General features: G+C 38.5%; 3 protein-coding genes across 3 annotated transcripts; 2 read left to right on the forward strand and 1 right to left on the reverse strand.

Annotated features, from left to right (window-relative positions):
* The first annotated feature begins 3,609 nt into the window (after positions 1-3,609).
* Positions 3,610-4,918, forward strand: LOC120424853 (phospholipid scramblase 2-like). Its single transcript, XM_039589102.1, has 3 exons — positions 3,610-3,917; positions 3,975-4,715; positions 4,782-4,918. The coding sequence occupies exons 1-3, from the start codon at positions 3,888-3,890 to the stop codon at positions 4,896-4,898; spliced, it is 888 nt and encodes a 295-aa protein (XP_039445036.1). The 5' UTR covers positions 3,610-3,887; the 3' UTR covers positions 4,899-4,918.
* Positions 4,919-6,728: 1,810 nt separating this feature from the next.
* Positions 6,729-8,432, forward strand: LOC120424847 (phospholipid scramblase 2-like). The gene is made up of 3 exons (XM_039589095.2): positions 6,729-6,895; positions 7,381-8,115; positions 8,174-8,432. The coding sequence occupies exons 1-3, from the start codon at positions 6,869-6,871 to the stop codon at positions 8,270-8,272; spliced, it is 861 nt and encodes a 286-aa protein (XP_039445029.1). The 5' UTR covers positions 6,729-6,868; the 3' UTR covers positions 8,273-8,432.
* An 8,715-nt stretch (positions 8,433-17,147) lies between these two features.
* Positions 17,148-18,842, reverse strand: LOC120424865 (uncharacterized). The gene is made up of 2 exons (XM_039589120.2): positions 18,646-18,842; positions 17,148-18,585 (listed from the first exon to the last, which is right to left on the reverse strand). Exons 1-2 carry the CDS (start codon positions 18,657-18,659, stop codon positions 17,220-17,222), a joined length of 1,380 nt encoding a protein of 459 aa, XP_039445054.1. The 5' UTR covers positions 18,660-18,842; the 3' UTR covers positions 17,148-17,219.
* Positions 18,843-19,056: the final 214 nt, after the last annotated feature.

Genomic DNA, 19,056 nt, shown 5'->3' on the forward strand with positions numbered 1-19,056 from the left:
AAGACATCACAATTTTAAAACATGCCGGCCTACGTTGGACATCGGAACGAGCATCAAAAGGTGGAACCAAGCGATCAGGAAAAGCACGACTAAAGTCTCCCCCGTCGCCTGCTGGAGCAGCAACGGACAAACCCACCAAAAAGAGCCAGAAGTTCAGCACCTCTAAGTTTCATGTATCGATCTTCTTCCGGTAGCTGGACTTGTTGACTGCGGTGATGAGAGCGACACGTCGCCTTCCCGAGAAGCTGCTGCGGTTTCCTGCTTCCGCAAGTGTTATTTTAGTTGCTATGTGTAAGTGTAACGGAAGTGATTTGTAAGTGAAAAGTTGTATTAGACATTTTGAATGTATTGAAAATAAAAGTTATAAAAACTTTGCAGTGCGTATTATTTAATAAGAAGTATAAGAATAAGAAAACAAAAAGTAAGAAAGGAACATAAGCCGCAATAAAATTCATGCAGCCTTCACGCGATGATCATGTCAATAGTGCATGAAAGGTCATGCACATCTCACGTGAAATTCATGCTAAATCCACTTGATACGATAGTGAATAGTCATCAATGCTCGGCTCGCTCCAGATTTTGCTTCCACCGGAAATTCACGTCAATGTTGCATGATTAACTGTATGGAAAATAATCACATATATTTTCATGCGGCCTTGTGGTGAAAAGTTTTTTGAGTGTACACCACGGTTCCCGGCGTCTGTATGTATTTGTTTAAAATAGCAAGAACGTTTGGGGAAAACATCGCATCAGAATTTTGCCGGCAGGTGGCGCACGTCTCGTCCAAATTTGTTCAAGTTCTTATATTAAAGAACTACAAATTCCGCAAATATTCGGACCACTCGACAATTCGGTAACCTTTGGTGGTTATTTATTAATATTAAGCATAAAGCAACATTTCAGGGTTTTTTTTGCCATTATCTAGATAATTCACTAGTGCAACAATATTATCACACATTGCACAAAATAAAACATAGATTGAGTTTGTTGGTTTTATAATTTGAATGAAGCCTTCATTTTGTTAAAAATATGCAATAATGGAGTGCCTATTAAACTACCAGATAAATTTTCTCAGTATGCACCGCCATTTTGGCCGCTATCTTAGATTTGAAAATTCAAAATGACATCGGCTGCGTCAGACGGATAATCTTGTTCTTAGCTTAAGAGATAAAGAATCAGTTTTTTTTTTGAGCGCAGTCCAAACAGCATATAGTTTTCAAGTCTAGAGTTTTTTTTGTTGAATAGGTCCTATAAACATATGAAACACAATAGCTTATAGGACCTTTTTTAAAAAAAAAACTCCAGCACTATATCGATAGGAATCCAAGTAGGCAAGCTTAATAAGAGCTCACGGGCATCGAAGTGTTGATTTCTTAGACCATAATTATTCAACTTTCAATGTTTAGGGCCAGTGTGCTCCTCGAAAGAATGGGGTCAAGGAACAGCTTCACGAACGGCATGTAGAACAAAAGGCAGAAAACGATTTCTTGGGGCTTTTCTTCACCCTCTCTGGATTCTTTCGTTCTCGCGGCTGATCATTTGATATTTTTAGGGTGTTCTGTTCCTTGCTAAGTGCGTAGGGGAAAGTGAGGCCAGAGGAACAATTGGGTCCTAAAATTACCTTCGCGGTCATTCTTGATAGAAAAGGTTCTACTTGACAGTTCTTTCCAAGGAGACCATATTCGTTTATCCATCGTTAAATGTTGTCTTATCAATTTTTTTGCATTAAAAATGGTCAGAAATGATTTTTAATTGTGTTTTTTACCGTTGTACCGTAAACTGGGGTGACTTTGATAGCCCGGGGTGACTTTAATAGGTTTTTCAAATGCCCGTCAAATTGATATCTAAACATTTTTGAGAATTTTGAGTGTGTAAGTATCAAGGGATAGCTTATTATCGAACATATATGCAAAAATGTAACTGTTACATTGGATGTATCAAAATTAGTGGCCAAATCAAATTTCTATCAATGTCACCCCGGGCTATCAAAGTCACCCCAGTTTACGGTACATGTAAATTTACATAGGGTCGATACTGCATCTCTTGTGACCATAGTGTTCGTATCAAATCTTCGTCAAAGCCATTTCTCATAAGAATGGGTTTTTTGCATAGGCAGCTGAATCTATTTGGAACTTAATCTCGGGACAAAACAAAAAACGTGTTCGCATGCTCTAGTTTTTGTTTATTCAAACTATAAAAAGCAACACATACGACAAAATAGCACGATCAAGGCGATTTGTGAAATTTTATAATTAATCAAAAATAATCATCAGACAATTTAACCCTCTACTGCCCAAATTTTTATTCGAAATTTTTTATTTTTCCCGTGTTTAGGAGGTCATTTTGAGCAACAGTTGTTCTATGAAAAACTTTACTTCCCTTGTTTTACTTTTTTCTTGTTTAATTTTTAGTATTTCAATTTGCTTTTAGCTTGTTTAGTTTAACGTTAAGTTTGTTTTTAATAGTATTTGACCTATTCTATCATCTCCTATCATTACATTTTGCCTATCTATTTTTTCATTTTTTTTATAGCTACACGCAGAAAAATAAGGCATATTTGAATCAACAAAACGTTTTGTTGATTTGAAAATCAAGATTTTTGTCGAATCAACGATAAACGTCAAAGCAACTTTTTCAAAACAACAAAAGATTTTTGTGGAATTGAAAAAATCAAGGTTTGTTTCAACGCAAAATCGGCGTTGATTATATTCAAAAAAATTTTTGTTGAAACAAACCTCGTACAGGCTGATTCTACAAAACATTTTTCTGCGTGTACAAATTTCCGGCGCTTGGGGAGGGAAGAGGGACACCATTTTATTTTATGCGCCGGTATCTGTAGCATTAAAATTCGTGCAAAAAAACTAAAAGATGTACAGATTAAGGAGTAAAAGATGATCGAATTGTTCATTTAGCGCTCACATGTGTTTCGGGACCAAGTTGCCTGCGGGTATGAGGATCATACATACATACATACATACTTTACAGTTACATTTTAATTTTTTTTCTTGTTTTTCACATTTACTGCTATAAAATGGCACCATTATCAATTAAAATGTAAAAATGCGAAGAGGCATAGTTTGGGACACTAAAAAAATTACTGCATACTTCTTCTTACTTAAAATACAGAAAATGATGAAAGAACACACAGCCAAAGTAGACCCTTAAAAAAATGGCAAAGTTACATAAAACAAGTAAAACTTCCAACTATATTTTTTTTAATTTTAAGAGTTCGTCTTTCCAATGCTGTTTAAAGATCTAAAATTGGTTGAAAAATGGATTTTTGGCGATTTTTTAAATCGAAGCCCGTCCAGAGGCCCTTGGAAACGGATATTTAAGGATCCAATGATGCAAGCTGGTTTGTTTGGTTACAGTTTTAACTAATTAAAAAATAGGGCAGCGAATGACCAAGAAGGTTAAAGCTGCCAGAAATAAATGAATTAACAACAACAACAATAAAAAAATGTCGGGATTCTTAGGAAGATTTTGAATGAAGTGAATTCTTAAAAATATTTAAATCATTAATTTAGTAAGACACAAAACATAACATAAAAAAACGTGAAAAAGAATAATCATAATCGTTGATAAACCATAAGTTGCCTCAAGTAAACCAACGCTAGCGATAAGCGTATATTCCAACAATTTCTGACAAAATCACAACTTGTTTTTGGGCAATGTTACTTCCTCGGCAGTTTTGCACATAAATATACATGCAAATGTGTCGCCCAATTATCAAGCTTATCATCCAAACGGTCATATCTAAACATTGGAATAAATAGTAGCAACTCTAGTCGGAAGCAAGCCATCTGCCACTTTAGTTGGCTAATTACCTCGAGTGTTACATTTATTATTCAGATACTGAAGACAAAGGAAGCCGGAAGTGCCATAAAATGACAACCTACATCAATCTCCACGAAACGGTGAATATCAAGAAAGTGGATTAAAATTCAGACTCTATTCAAATATCAATGTTCCAGGCTCACAATCCACCACCGTACACCATGCCGAGAGCCGAACCCATCGTCGTCCAACCACTTCGGATCAACGTCCTTGTTCCAGTTGAGCGACTCACTACAGCTCTCCCGTTGGATCTGGATTTTCTTAACGATACGGAAGTTATCCGCTTCCGGCAAGACCCCGACATGGTGGAGATCTTTTGCCGTTGCTCGATGCCCATCAGTTTCGAGCTGGTTGACCAGAACGATCACGTACTCCTGATCACCAAAGAACTGGACAATTGTCCTATGAGGAACTGTGCCCCACAGGGACTCCGGACGGACACGTTGGTCAGCAAGCCAAACGGCTTAAACGTTATTAAATTCAAACGCGAGCCACGTTGCGTGCTCAACTGTTGTTTACCGTTCTGCTGCATTCCACTTCCGTTCAGCAACGAGCGGTTGACGGTTTCCGGTGCCAACGGAGCCACGCTCGGTATGATCCGTCACGATTGGTCCGTTTGGCGATCCCGGCTCAGCGTGCTCAACTCGATGGGAACGGTGATGTTAAAGATCGAAGGACCCCCGTTTAACGTGGGATGTTGTGACGATCTGGTGTACACGGTGCAGAACGTTACGGGACAGTTTGTTGGGAGCATTACGAAGAAGTACTCCGGACTGGTTCACGAGATGTGCACCGATTACGATAGTTTTGTACTGAGCTTTCCCAGAGACATGGACGTGGCGTGTAAAGCTTTGCTTATTGCTGCGGTTTATCATATTGTAAGTTTGAAAATTAGATACATAATATTTCACTAAGTTGATCTAATTTATGCATTTTTTTTACAGAACTTTTTGTTTTTTGAAGGAGCACTTAGAACGATGCCGGCTCGAGTTGCTTGTTTGGCGGCATGCTGCAAGTGCAATGATCCCGGAAGTTTATTTTTGTTTTCATTGGTGGAATAATAGTAATTGTTTGTTTGAACAATAGTTTTCATTCCTACTTTATGTATACCTTAAAAAATAATATTATAACTGGTGCACATCAACCAGAACTTTTGAACCCAGATTTTTGTTACAGACATTTTAGTATCTTCAAAACTACGGGAACTATCGATAACATTTTTTTGCAATTCCGTCGTGAAACTACTTACTTTTCCTGTCATTCTTGAACGACGAAAAAGCCTACTTTTCTGTACCAAAAATAACAGAATCGAATAGCAACACTTTTCAAAACAAATGGGTGTTGAAACTGAAATGGGTGCTGAAAAGTTGAACTTTTTATCACTTGTTTCGAAAAGTAACACTTTGCAACATTTTTTTGATTTAAACGATTTATTGACAAAATACATGAAAATTTGTATGGAAAAACATGTGAACCTCGTTAGATAAACGTACGACTCGTGCTGAAAAAATCCTCTTTTTGCAACTTGTTGCATAAACTATTAATTAAAGCTACTATTTGCATAAAGATTTACAACAACATTTGTCAATTTTTAGAATAACATTATTTCAGTATTGGGTCCGTAAGTTCAACAATTATGGAATAAGAAGACAACAACAAATTAAAATAACAAGCCATAAAATCAACAGTCTCGATTGCAACTGGCTTCATATATACAAAAACGGCTTAAATAAGCCTAAGATACAAAGTTTCACTAAAATTGGAGAGGGTCGGGTACAACTGATTAAAACGGCTCCAATATCATAAGTCGTAGACATTGCGCCATCGGTTGTCGCTTTTTTTGCTAAATATCTGTTTTGAAACTCAAGTTTGTTTCGATGGTGTACCGTACGACGTTAAAAATCAAATCAAAAATCGAGTCAAAAATCAAATCAAATTGTTCGCTCTGCAGCATTGCCTTGGCGTTCTCGATTGCGAGATTCCTACTAGAAACTAGGTGTCCGAAGGCTTGATTGATGTGACAATTGCAAACCTCTTTTTACACCTAAGCTTCCATCCACCCCGGGATTCGAACTGACGACCTTTGGATTGTAAGTACCAGCGATGCCACCGAGACAGGACCCAGGGAGACGACTCCTACACCTGGACTGAGCTAACGACCTAACCTCTAGGTTAGACCGGGCCTAGACAATTCTCGTCTCGAAAAATGCCCCCGGGATCTTCTGGGATCGAACCCAGGACGACTGGATGAGAGGCAATCATTTATACCCCTACACCACGGGTCCAGGCAATTGGATAATAATGAGTATGCTAATGAATGAATTTTCTATGATTACCGAAAGATTTTTTTTTTGTATTTTGATCTCATTTCAGCCTGTAAAACATGGCGTTCTAGTTTAAAATCTGAGAATCTTGGTGTATTTTTATTTGCTTCAGTCTTCGGAGGTATGGACAATAATGTACTCGCACTCCATGAAATTTACGGTGACCAGTGCAAGCAGAAAATTATCGATCGAATGCATTTTCTAAGGATACACTACAAAAAATGATAAAAACTATAATGAGTATAAACTAATTGATCAAGAAAAAAATATATTTTTATGACCAATGAATTTGAGTCTATTGAAAAAAAAATCTTTTCAAAAGCAATGCTCTCATGAACCGGTTTCCGGTCTTTCTTGTTTGAACTTGAACATTCAACATCGGCAGGCACGCCGGTATATTTGCCAAAGTACTTGTACCTTGCGGTTTTACCCAAATTGTTGACGTATCGCAACGAAACGAAACCTCATATTCTGATCACCATGTCCAAATTATATCTCAAATATTCAAAATCCCAAACAGGTGTCCTCACCCTTCGGTGGTGTCATATTGGCCGATTTCATGACCAACAGTTTCAGTCAATTGCAGGAAGTCTAACGTGGAAGTTGTGAATTGCGGGTGTAGTCATCGCAATCTTTAAAATTGCTTCAAATATCTGAACGCTAATTGCATATTCCAGCTTAGAAAAACACGACCGGTCATTTTCACCATGGATGCCGGGGTGTACGTGTCGCAGGTGAGTGAAAGTGTTTGGAAGAGATTTTTTTTAATATATAAAATTATTTTCCTTTTTCAATTTTCCTGGTGCAATATTTAATACCACTTGCCTTACTTGTATGCTTGTTATTTACAAAAGTTGTGAAATTTGTTGGAAAAGGCAGCTTGAAATGTCAGAAATTATGGCGTGCCTTGATAAAATCTTTCCCAGTGGACTACGGTTGCTTATGGCCGGTGCATCATTAGAGCCATGTGCCGTAATCAATATATTAATTACACTGAAAACTCAGATGATCTTTGTATAAACTAATGAAAAGTTTCTCTGATGGTAAATACCATGCGTCTCCTTCAAATTCATGTAACATCAGCATTAAATTGAGATTATTAAATTCTTTTAAATTAGTTTCAATGGTTATATGTATTTAGATTTAGCTTTTACACACCCAGTAATCGACATCTGATCAAATATTTAAAATAACGCGTGCCACCTCCCTTACTCCCCAGCAAACACTGCTGAAGGATGACATCATCAACAGCCAGCCGGTGTCAAATGGAAGCTCCCAGCGTGCGTTGCCGCAAATGCTGCAAGGTCCGCTAATCGGGCTAGAACTTTTGCTGGATACCACGCGAATCCGCCTTCGCCAGCGTATCCAAATGGTGAAGATTTACTGCGGCTGTGACATGCCCATGAACTTTGAACTGATCAACGAGCGGAACCAGATCATCTACCAGTCGGAGGAACATAACGGGTGCTGCATCCGGAACTGTGTACCCCAAGGGATGCGCACGGAATCGATCTTGAGCAACATGATAAATGCTCCGGTGCTGCGATTCCAGCGTGAGTCCCGATGCGTGCTAAACTGCTGTCTACCGTGCTGTTGCTGTGCGTTGCCCTTCAGCAAGGAACAATTGTCCGTGGTAAGCATCGCCGGCGGTGGATCCGTCCTGGGAACAATCCGGCACGACTGGTCCATGTGGACATCGAAGTTCAGCGTGTTGAATGGTACCGGCGAGGTCATGGCCAAAATTGAAGGTCCTGGCAAGGGTAACTTCACCTGCGGTGGAGATATTGAGTTTCAAATGTTGGCACCCAATGGATACAAGTTGGGTTCGATCACCAAGCATTACGGTGGACTGGTTGGAGAACTTTGTACCGATTTTGATGAGTTTACCATAAACTTCCCACAGGACTTGGATGTTACTTTGAAAGCTTGCTTGGTAGGAGCTGCTCATCTGATCGTAAGTTAGAAGTTCCTCGATGCATTCCCCTACAATAACACAACTTTTCCAATTGCAGAATTTCCTCTTTTTCGAGGGCGCTTTCCGCCGACTTTTTCTTGCTGCTGGAGCTGGTGCTTATATGGGTTGCGTGGGAGCAACTACAGCACGTCACTAAATTATAGTTTGTGTGAACGCAAGCTAAAAAATCACTTAAATCACATTGAACAAAATTGTTTTTATGACCGAAACCAACGAAAACACCCCTACATTTAATTCTGAGTGTATGCACAGCTACTGAAAAATAAAAATAAAATCAAATAAAATAATGGCAATGAGTTAAACCAATCAAATGTTTACATTTACCACGCCAGACAATTCTAGAATCATCCTTAATAAAAACATTAACATTTGCGCTAGAGAAATTTTGAAAGTAATTTATTTAAATACCTATCTTTCTTTTTTTTTCTTTTTAAATTATACACAGAAAAAAAAGTTGAATTTTGGAATGTTGAAAATTTGGTAGGTTGAATATTACCTCTTTTTTTGAGTAATATTACACAAAAAATGTGTAAAAATGTGAACCTGATGAATATTCATCAAAAACTGATGAAAATTCATCATTTTCTGGGGTAAAATTAATCATTTTTTTGTCACAAAATCTGTCAACATTTCCTGATGAATATTACCATCATTTTTTTTTCTGTGTACACTAAACATGATTGGCTGTACATCTGTATTGTTTTGAAAAAGAAGGACATTTTTTCATATTTTTTGGAATCTTTACGCAATAGCATTTATTAAATCAATTTGTATTCTCATAAGGATAACAAAAAAAGTTCAAGATGGTATGTCAGAGACTTAACCGAAAGACATAGGACCAAACAATTTTAATGAGATTGTTGATGTTTTTGGATTGCTAGTGAAATTTAGAAAAAGATTATTTTATTTTGTTTCATAGATTTGTCGGCAAAATTGTCATAAATGTTCCCCAAGGTGAACCTTCCATGAGGGCACCGGCTACTCCAGGTTGTGGCCACTACTGTCGAAATTGCCATTTTCATGTTCAGTATCAAAAACCACGAATTTTGATACCCATATTGCCAAAACACGTATGGTTATGTAAAAGGCCCTCCGGGCCCCTGGGGAACCTGCTTCGAGGGCACCGGCCACTCCAGTTTTTGGACACCACTGTCGAAATGGTCATTTTCATTGCCACAACTCGTATGGTTCTTTAAAAATCCCCCCGGGCCCCGGGGGAACCTGCTTCGAGGGCACCGGCCACTCCAGTTTTTGGACACCACTGTCGAAATGGCCATTTTCATGTTCAGTATCAGAAACCTCGAATTTTGATACCCATATTGCCACAACTCGTATGGTTCTTTAAAAGTCCCCCCGGGCACCAGGGAAACCTGCTTTGAGAGCACCGGCCACTCCAGGTTTTGGCCACCGCTGTCGAAATTGCCATTTTCATGTCCAGTATCAAAAACCATGAATTTTGATACCCATATTGCCACAACTCGTATGGTTCTGGAAATGTCCCCCCAGACCCCGGGGAACCTTCTTTGAGGGCACCGGCCACTCCAGGTTGTGGCCACCGCTGTCGAAATGGCCTTGTTTCATGAGAACCGCCACATCATGGTGACTTCCACCGGTCCGCATGGTGCGCCTTTGTAAGAATTTCCTCCTTCTGCTGCTGGGGTTCTTCCTTCTGGTTGCTGGTCCTCTTCTTCTATTGGCTGCAGTGATTTGCATTTGCGAAATTTTCTGCTTATATAGCGGCACAGCCGGAGAACGGCACAAAAGGGGCGCGGCCTCGAATGCATACGCTCGCTCTGATTGGTCATCTGCCCGATTTGAACTGAAAAATGACTCATTTTGATTGCATTTTTAAGCGCTTTGACTATGTTTAGTCAAAGTTATTTTTGTAGCCCCAAACGTACCCACGGTGGCCGAGGTGGTACGCGGGCACAAAGATAAGTAAATTAACAATTAAAAGGACGAGACATGTCCAAATAATAAAAACTCGTGTTGTTTGTTCTCTATCTAAACTGTAATGATTTTATTTCCTCTTGGTGACAACTGTCAATCTTTCTCAACGCACTGTCACGACAATCGCGGCTTGGCAGGCTTGGCTGTCAACCGCGAGTCCAGTGACGTGTGGAAAAGGCGCGACCATCCACTGTTTCAGTTGGCTCCAACAGTTATTATGTAATAAAACGATAGCTTAAGTCTTCCCCTTTCGACTGGTGAACTGGTGAATTGAATGCAATCGAGTCTTTTATAGATTGCTGGTGTTATGTGTTAAAGTTTTATGAATAGAAAATAGTTATTTAAAGAAAGTTCTTTTGTTAAGTAATGCATAACTTGAAATCAGATCTCCCCAGTAACACATTTTCTAAACAAATTAAAATTCTAAACTGCATTACTTAAAAAAGTACACAAAGAAGTCTCCCACACAACATTCTGCCTGAATATATGTGACCGAGTGCAAACGGAAAAAGCGCTGATAAGCTTCCAATTACGTAAAATGATCAGCAATTCTCTGCGAAAACGATCAATTTCCTAAAAAAATAAGCTATTAGCCAACAAGGCTGAACAGTTGTTGGGGTCTTCCCTATACTGCCGTTCTTCACATTAATGTACCATGTATTTGTGAAGTTTATTTTGATGAAAACACACAATCTAGTACATCTAGTACTTTATTCGAACAAAAAAGAGATTTCCCAAAAAGTATCTACGTGGTTTATGAATGGTCCCGTAACACCTCTAATATTTTTTTGAAGGTTGTTTTTTTTTGTTTTTTTACTTTTAGTATTTTTATTTGCGTATTTCTGTAATGTAAAAAATGCAACGAAACATAGTCTGGACATTAAAAAAATAGACTTATTTTCACATCAAATATAAAAATGTTAGTGTAACACAGCCAAAGCTAACTAAATACATTTTTTAAACATTGCAAAAGTCACAAAAAACAAGTCAAACTTTCAACCCCAATTTTTTTAAAGATTAGAAATTGTTAAAAAAATAGATTTTGGGTAATTTTCAGATCAAAGCCCACCTCGAGGCGTAGATGGGTTGTAAAGGGTTAATAAGACTCCATCGCTACTCTACTCTAAATCTACTCTAAATTTGAAATTTTATCTATTGGCAGGTAATTTGCTAAAATTCAATTCTGTAGATTGGAGCGTGTTCAGGGAACCCACATCTACCATACCTTGACAAAACATAAGCGTTTACTGACATCAACATAATAAATGTCGAGTTTTGTAACGTTCAGAGATGGTAATTATATCTCGAGTTAGTTTTCAAAAGCTCCTAAGCGCCATTTATAAAGCAGGTCGTATTTGGATCGATTCTTTTACAATTTACAAATTATCAATTACTTAAATGGTTTAAATGGTTCATCTGCACGTTTCTAAATACAAAAAAAAAAACGATGAAAAAATCGATTTATTTCGGGATAGCTTAAGACGTATTGCAACTAACCATAGAAATGTTAAACAGTCAAAATTAAAAAAAAATCCACGTTTAACTTATTTTCTCACGATGTAAGTAATTCCCGCCGACCGCGTTCGTGAACTTTACATCAATCTTCGGGCCGGTTCTTATCGCTCACTGTAATGCGCTATAGGAACATCCTGCACCTTTCCATCTCTCAAGACCTGACCTGCTTCAATGCCTTCTCTTCCCCCTGCCAACTACTGCTGCCTGGGGTGCTATGAATTTACTTGCCGATGCATCGTAAAACGTCGTTCAAAGTTCACTTTCTAAGGAATGCGATCCTCGCTCCCTCGTGAGTGTCACGTGTTCGAGTTTTTTTTTAATATTTGGTTTGAATGATTCTAGTGTGTTTGATGTTCTTAGTAGGTCTAGTATTTTTATGATCGATCTTGGGTTTGGATTTTTTTTTTAACAACTTCAGTAAAAAATCTTATTCTATAAATAGCTCTCTAGAACATTTTTAGATTCCAGAAAAAGCGTAAACTCTCTAGCACGAGTAATACGGGAGCACACACGAGCTTGCAGGCTGAATTCTTCAAGTTGTTTAGCACTAGCTTAAGCATTTTTACCTACTAATGCGGTGGATGATCTGTAAAACAAATCCGTAATCGATTAGTTTGTTTACATCGTTATTGCCACCCGTTCGGTCGGTTTAATAACGTCGTCGTCATCGGAACTTAAGGGTGATGAAATTACGCCCTGGAAGGCGCTAATGTACAATTTCGTCCTTATCAGCGCATCCTATAGTGTTGAGCGGCATAGCTTCACAGGTCCCCGTATTGAGGGTGGAAACATGGCTGTTATTTTCGATTGGAATCGGCGAATGTTCCCAGGGGTCGATACAGACAAATTGTGGAGTAAACAAGTCAGATTTCTACCAATACAAGTGTTTTGACCTAAACCTTTTCTCGTTGGAAAACAAAGTCACAAAATTAAACATATGCGTTTTACTTTATTTCAACGTGCATTTCTTTTTCGAAGAAACTGCTACTAACCGGTAGCTCCGGAGTGACGCAGTATGAAATCTGGGAATCTCCTTTTCGTTATCGAAAATTTCAATCATCTGACCGCTATCTGTGGACAATGTCTTGTAAATGACGATGCACTGTGATAAATATGGATCAAGTCGTGTGACACCCACGCTGATTGCGAGCAAAGTACGTGATTTTAGTTTGAGGATCTTGGTACGGTGACCGCACAGACCAATATCAAAATATAATTTACATTGCATTACAATTACGATTACAAGATGATTTAAATTTATTTGCAACGCTTTTTTCTCACTATTACTAAAAAAAATAACCATTTTTGCCTTTTTTTCTTTTAAGTTTAAAAAAATAAAAAAAATGTAAATAGCAAGCCATAGTCTGAACATTTGAATGCTGAAAGTGTTTTAATTGCATTTTACACTAGTTCCTTGACTAGTTCAGTTGTTTTGCAATCATTAGTTTTCAAAAAATTTAAGATTTGACGAAAACTAAAATTTTAGCAAAAAAAAACAAACTTTTGCGATACTAAACATCGAACATTTCCAAAAACTCAAAAGCTGAACTTTAGGGTGTAACAAAAATGACTTTTTGGTGGGCATTCAAGGGTTTGTTCCGGTGGGCATACTAAGCCCAAATCCAAAATATGAGCTTGATTGGACGTAACAGGAGCTAGCGCTCCGCAATTCAATTTTAAATGGGATTTAACCCGTAAAAAAAGATTTTTTTCAAAAATGACACTTTTTGAGGCGTTTCGGCCACTGAAGCGTTTATTTTCAACATCATTGGCGTGTAGGCCAGATCCTTGCGCATCTTTTGGTATATATAACATTGAAGTTTCCCGCATAGTCAACAACCATACAGTCACCATTTGTGGAATGATTTTTCCTAAATGATCTTGATAGTACACCAAATAGGGTGCAACCGTACATTTTCCATTCCCCAAACAATCCTACAATTTATTAAATAGGTCGTTAGGTTATGTTACAATACATTTTTACAAGGGATTTTTTTCGTGGATCATAGTCGTACCCTACCCCAAACTGTTCAATTCTCATTTTATGTGAACCGTACCACAAATTAATAAAATATGATTTTAAATGGTGAACTGCTTTACCGACGTTTACCGACACCATTTGAAAAGGGAGGAGCCAAAAAATAAACTTTACAAATGTTCTCGGAACTGTAGATTTAACGGGAATGGAAAGTATATGATTATTAATGGTTAGCGTTTTTTTTTGTAATGTCCGGGATTTGTTACCGCTTGATGATGATGTCTCCTGTTGATTCTTCCGTGGTGCTGCCGCCTTATCTAATTGAGCTATCTCAGTTACATTACGTTTGGCGGTTTAAAATGCATTTTATTATGAAATGTGGCCTCAAAATTTATCGTAAATATATCGTAACATGTATGGTAGAACCATACAAAATAAATTATAGACAAATCACATATGGTGAACAGTTATTGTTCTGATAATGGTCAATCATTTGTTTAAATTATTTGGACTTATAAAAATTATCACGAAAATAAATTAGCTTTACATACAAACTATATGGCAAACAGGTATATCGTTCCATGAATTGTTGAACAATGGTTTGAATTGTTGGGACTTAGGAAAATTTTCGCCATAATTCAGGTGTATCGTTCCATGAATTGTTGAACAATGGTTTGAATTGTTGGGACTTAGGAAAATTTTCGCCATAATTCAGGTGTATCGTTCCATGAATTGTTGAACAATGGTTTGAATTGTTGGGACTTAGGAAAATTTTCGCCATAATTCAGGTGTATCGTTCCATGAATTGTTGAACAATGGTTTGAATTGTTGGGACTTAGGAAAATTTTCGCCATAATTCAGGTGTATCGTTCCATGAATTGTTGAACAATGGTTTGAATTGTTAGGACTTAGGAAAATTTTCGCCATAATTCAGGTATATCGTTCCATGAATTGTTGAAATATTATCTGAATTATTCGGACTTAAGATTTTTTTTGCTGTAGTTCATTTGGCTCAATCATACGATACCTGTTTCAAATAATCCTTACCATTTGGCGAACAGTTATATCGTTTCATGAATTGTTGTACATTTGTTTGGATTATTGGGACTTAAGAGTTTTTCGCTGAACTTCAAGTTGGAAATACTACGTCGGCTATGGTACCCTTATGTTTTAACAATAGCTGTTCCGAAAAATCCTTACCATATGGCGAAAAGTTATATTTCTCCATGAATTGTTGAACTATTGTTTGAATCATTGGGACTTAAGAAAATTTTCGCCAAAATTCATTTTTGGCTCAATCATACATAAACTGTTTCAAATAATACCAAACATATGAGGAATAATTATATCGTACCCATTAATTGTTGTGCAATTGTTTCAATTATTAGGACTTAGGAAATTTAGGAAATTTTCCGCTTAGGTTTCTTTGACTAAATCATACCGAGTATCATAACTTTTATCATACCAGCTACCAGTACTATTATGTTCTAACAATAGCTGTTTCGAACCATCCGAATCGTATGACGAATAGATACCGTTCATTAAATTGCAGGAAAAAAAATCAACCATTCGAATATGTCAAGAAAAGTGTAACCATTCGGGAAATAGTACCATTTTAATTTTTTTATATGGTCGTGACATTATATCAACAATATCACAAATGGTAACCATACCAGAAATAATTTTCTTATGATTTCGACAGTTTCACCTTTGGTATTTGATTATGCGGGTTGGAGCACCAACCATGGCGTCTCGGGCGTCGCGAGGTGCGACGCAAATCTTTTTTGCCAGGGCCGATTTTTCGAAACTTTGAAGGTCTGTAACGAGCTCCAGGGTGCTCCAAACTTCAATGTTATATATACCAAAAGATGCGCAAGGATCTGACCTACACGCCAGTGATGGTTTTGGTAAACGCATTGGTGGCCAAAGTGCCTCAAAAATAGACATTTTTGAAAAAATCTCTTTTCACGGGTTAAATCCCATTTAAAATTGAAGGGCGGAGCGCCAGCTCCTGTTACGTCCAATCAAGCTCATATTTAGGATTTGGGCTTAGTATGCCCACCGGAACAAACTCTTGAATGCCCGCCAAAAAGTCATTTTTGTTACATCCTACTAAACATGCTAAAAATGATTCTAAACGCAGAGGAATGTATTTTTAATTGGATTACCTATTATCTTATTATCTATTTAGGGGGTTACATACATGTATATCGGCAAAAAAGTCAGAGGTTAGTATGAGCACACACATTTTTTTAATTCTTTACATTTTCACATACTTTCAAAACAAATTTGAAGATATTTTGTTGTATCGTTGCCGAGATATAGCAATTTCAAGTTAGCAGTTAAAAAAACGGGTGCCACGATATCTCATCATTTTCTTGACCAAATCAGCTCAAAATTTTGGTGAAGACTCGTTAAACCGATTCAGTGTGCATGACGAAACCCGATTTTCAAAAAGTTTATTTTTTAAAAAGATAAAAATATGTTTGTGTTTTTCATATAAAAAAAACCGTTAGTTTTTGATTTTTGTATTTTTTTAAAAAGCTTCTTGAGAGTCTTCACCTCAATTTTCAGCCAATTTGGTCCATCCCATCTCGAGATATCGTGGCACCCGTAAATCAACTCGGGGTTTAGAGAAAACGCCAACAAAGTTTGACAGCCCGCTTTGCGTATGGCAAAATTTTGAACTTAAATCGTCTCTTACTCAGTTAAATCATGAAATATTTTCATGAAACTTTCAGGAGTGATTAATAATCACCTTTTGAGTGGATTTATCAAATATTCTGTAATATAAAATTTTGTTATTTTCTACATGTATGTAACCCCTTAATTGTTTACAAATGCAAAACAGAAACCTTTCTCTGATATTGGTAATGCACGATTACATATACCTTATCAATGATCACGCGATCATCACGCGCCTCCAAGTGAGAAGCCAATGTTGCTCCCTTCATCATTTCAATACGTCATAGGGCTCTTCCAACCTTCCCTGTGATGACATGTGTGTGATATGTATTTCAAACAGGATTTGTTGTACATTTTGAAATGTATTATTTATTTCATTACTTGAACACTTGGTGAAATGCCTTAAAGCTTCTTTGGAATTGCATCTAGCTGCTGATTTGATTAAGTAAATAAATTAATTTCCCTTGCTGTCACTGTGTGTCCAATCAGTGAGTTGTCCGCGGTGGGCCTTTCCCAACTTTTGAGCACGCGCATACCAGCGTGTCATCCCGAGCCGTGACAGTCAGATACCGAAATCAAACCGGCCCCATTATCAGTTACCATTCAAATGTCCGGCAATTTTGCTTGTGGTAACTGTGTGTGGGATAGCTTTTCTTAGATCTATGCTCGTCCCAGACGATTTTCCTAAATCTAAACTACGTCCGGATAGAGATCGACTCTTCCGCTCCGTGTTCTACGTTTGTCCAGCAAATTCCGCATCTAACTCTAGAAAAGGGAGTTAATAAAGGCTCGAACGCTCCCACGACCTCATCCGGGTTCGGCATGAACCAGCGTGCTAAAATCAATCAATTTGATGTGTCACAGAGCGGCTTATTTATGTGAGCCGCTGCCGTTTCTTTTTCTGCCGATGCTACAAGAAAGTGTCCCAATCGCCGTGAAGACGGTGCTCCATTAGTCACGCCGTCGGCACACTTTTGACGCTCTTAATCTCGTGAAAATCGTCGAGCAGTTTGGCCAGTTTGGTCCGTAGATTGTTGTTCTCCTGTTTCAGCTCCTGAATGATGGATTTCATCTCTTCGTAGCCCTCGATCTGCTGCTTAAACACCTGGTTTTCACGAGCAAGACTTTGATGATCTTGTTTAATCTTAAGGATCTCCTGTACCAGCTTGTCAACCTTTTCATGTTTTTTGGTCTGTCGAGGAATAGCGGTGCTGCTACCGTTATTACCATCGGTTATAGCTGCGATACTTTCGATTCGGTTTCGAATTGCGCTCATGTCGTCGCTGAATGCTTTCAGTGATGCCTGGGTCATGTTCTCGTGTTCGATCAGTTTGCGAATTTCTTGCTTGGACTGCTTCATCTCTTGCATTATGTGCTGACTGTGTAGATTTAGCTCATTCACATAGTTAGAGAAGTACTGGTTGGATTTCTTCAGGATCGTTAGTGCCTTTCCCTCCGAACAACAAATTCCGTCAACGGCGCGTTCCCTGCACTTGAGCACGCTGTACAGTTTGTACTCCAGGATGTTGATCTTCTTGAAGTAAATAATCATTTCAGCGAGGTTTTCACAGTTCCAGTCGTTGCCGTAGATGTTTGCAATTGAAAGCTTTGGAAACATCGAGCGCATGTTTTCAAACTCCATGTACATAAGCTGATTGTTGAACAGGTCAAGTTTTTCCAAGTTTGGGAACTGTCGAAGTACGTTGATATCTAGGTAGGACAGCCGGTTATCGTTTAGGTGTAATACTGCTAGTGATTCCAGTTTGTGCTCCATAGAGTTTTTCACAATGGCCATGTTGTTGGCCGCCAAATCAAGCACACGAAGGTGTTTCAACCGTTGAAACAGAACCAAATCTATGGATCGTATATCGTTGTGAGAGAGGTCCAAAAATTCCAGATTTTCAAAGTAAGATATGTTCTCGATGGATTTGAGCCTGTTGTGACCCAGTTCGAGTTTCTTCAGCATCGGCACCGTACTGGTGTCATAGCTGATAGTGTTAATCCGATTTCGTTCGGCATCCAGATGCAGCAGATTCGATGGTATGTGAATACTGTGCAAAGACTGCCACCAGACGCGCAACTCCAACATCTGCGGAAAGGTCGAGTATATCCTGCTGGGCAACACAAACATCTCCGACTCGCGGAACTTAATCCTCGTCAGGTCATAGCTGAGAGCCCGCAAGTCCACATCATTAGCTTCCTCAACACTCGTAATCCGAACTCCCTGGAAGATGCAGAACCCGTCGGGATTGGCCGTACACGTGTAGTTCACCGCGTATCCTTCGACTACCAGGCACAAAACAAACGTCCAGTAAATGAAACTGCAACCACACAAAACTCGTTAGTTCAAATTCACCTGCTTAAACAATTTCAAAACTTACAAATTTCGGTTCATTTTGGTTACACTTTATCCACTTTTTATCACAATCAAAACAATCAGTCCAAACAGTTAGTATCCGCACATGGCACACGCGTCATCCGAGTGATACCCCAACTTAAACTATCCCCTTTCGTTCCTTTCGAACTTCCTTCAGACCAGCTGAAGATTCGCACTCCCAATGACTGACGGTCCGAGAGGCTGGTCGATTGGTTTTTATAGAATCGTTATCACTCAGCTCGAAAGCCGAACTCGAGGCGCGCAATACGATCGATTAGCAGGACACGAACTCTCTCACTCTCCTTGTCCGCAGGAGCTTCTCGTGAGTTCTTCAGATAAGGGTTGTGAGGGTGGGACCCCCGTTGATAAACCGGCGCTTTTCGGGTACCGCATGTTGTGATTGGCTGTCACGAGC

The sequence above is a fragment of the Culex pipiens genome, chromosome 3 (genome assembly GCF_016801865.2).
Source record: "Culex pipiens pallens isolate TS chromosome 3, TS_CPP_V2, whole genome shotgun sequence".
Classification (NCBI taxonomy): domain Eukaryota; kingdom Metazoa; phylum Arthropoda; class Insecta; order Diptera; family Culicidae; genus Culex; species Culex pipiens.